Genomic DNA, 1,525 nt, shown 5'->3' with positions numbered 1-1,525 from the left:
TTTTTCTTAATTCTTGGTCAATTTAAGAAAAATTTTCATTATAACTGCTACTGACTGGTCTTCTCAATCTCAGAGAGAGATACACTCTGTATCAGTCCAGGAAACTGAACCCAGCACACGACCAGGCACATTTTGAATGTTACTGACACATTCAGTATGAGATAAAGGTGCTCTAACTGCCTCAGCCATCACACTTTCAGCATTTGCCTATCTTGGTTTTCTGGAGAGCCCGTTTTAAAATGTTTACATTTTCAGCTCAGTTTGGGATGCGACCACATTGTTACTCAGTGAGTATTCTCTCATGTTATGGACTGAAGCAGACTGGATTAATGCAATCTAGGCCAAAAATATTGGAAATTTGCTTCAAATGATGGTTAGAGGTTACCATGGTCATATTCCAAAAGTCAGTTTCAGAAAGGAATAGATCAAGTTTCTTATGCAAGACAGAAGTTTATTGTACAGAAACAAGTACACCAAGCTTCCAAAAATATTTTGCCTCAATATTACAGTTTAGTTTACAAAACTCTGCTGTTCCTCAGGCATAATCTGGGTTTACAAGATTTTGAAATGTACTGTAACAAAGGACAAAACCTATTAAGGTGTCACAAACTTAAACCTTAATGACATCTTGGTAAACTAAGCTCCCTGCTTTTGGAAGCTCATTATTTACATACCTGCAGCCACAGTCTGCAAAGGTACTTCTGAACAGTGGAATACCAATTTCTTAGTTTCTCAAAAAATAATTGCTATTAAAGTTTAATGGGTTCTGTAGCCCTACAGCTGAAGAATGCTGCTTTAGAAAAGTACAACACTTTCATGTTAAAACAACATGAACAAGATCCTGGGGACATGAGACTGCCAAGCAAGATAATGACACTTGGCTGACAATCTAAAATATCCCCAGGTACAACACTTCCTTAAGAGAGGATTCAAACTTACAGGTCCTTTGGGGGATGATTTGCCAGAAATGGCAAAAATAAAAGATTTATTCTCTAAGGACAAATTATTCCGGGGGGGGGGGGGAAATGTTTATTTTTTAACTTCAGGGAGAACTAATCTCCAAATGGGATCATTAAATTTACATGTCCTGAGCTAGAGACTGCTTCAAATTTGCAATGAGTGTGCAAAACACATTAATTACAAGAGATATGTACATTTATATAAAGTCGAAAAATTAGTGACTTATGTACATGAGAAGAAATCAAATTCTCCTGCGTCTACTCCTTGTCAACTCATACCTGCAAGACAGACACAGTAAGTAATTACAGTAGTTTAAGACTTTCTTTACAGTTTTAACTGCCACAATAGAGAGGACTTTGGCTGCTTTATTGCTTGGCCTTCACAGGGAGCCTGACAAAGGAGGCTCCAGAGGTGGCCTCAGACTTCAGCTCTTCACCAGGAACTTTGGGGGTGTTGTTTTTCCCTCCTCCCATAATTGCCTTGAGACACACACACACACACACACACACACACACACACACACACACAAGCTGGGCCAGGGAAACACGGTTTTCCTATCTGGAAT

At 38.8% G+C, this 1,525-nt stretch overlaps 1 protein-coding gene across 1 annotated transcript in view; it reads right to left on the bottom strand.

Moving 5' to 3' along the window:
* Window positions 1–480: 480 nt before the first annotated feature.
* Window positions 481–1,525, bottom strand: part of ESYT3 (extended synaptotagmin 3) — a 32,320-nt gene continuing 31,275 nt past the window's right edge. Inside the window, exon 23 of the mRNA XM_051787146.1 lies at window positions 481–1,238. Within this exon, the coding sequence (XP_051643106.1) occupies window positions 1,202–1,238 (37 nt within the window). The 3' untranslated portion in view covers window positions 481–1,201. The remainder of the gene's footprint in view (window positions 1,239–1,525) is intronic.

Source organism: Manacus candei, unplaced genomic scaffold (genome assembly GCF_025592945.1).
Source record: "Manacus candei isolate 608988 ecotype Guabito, Panama unplaced genomic scaffold, ASM2559294v1 h1tg000023l, whole genome shotgun sequence".
Taxonomy (NCBI): Eukaryota; Metazoa; Chordata; class Aves; order Passeriformes; family Pipridae; genus Manacus; species Manacus candei.
Note: the sequence above shows the minus strand (reverse complement) of the source record. Positions and strands in the feature narration are given on the sequence as shown.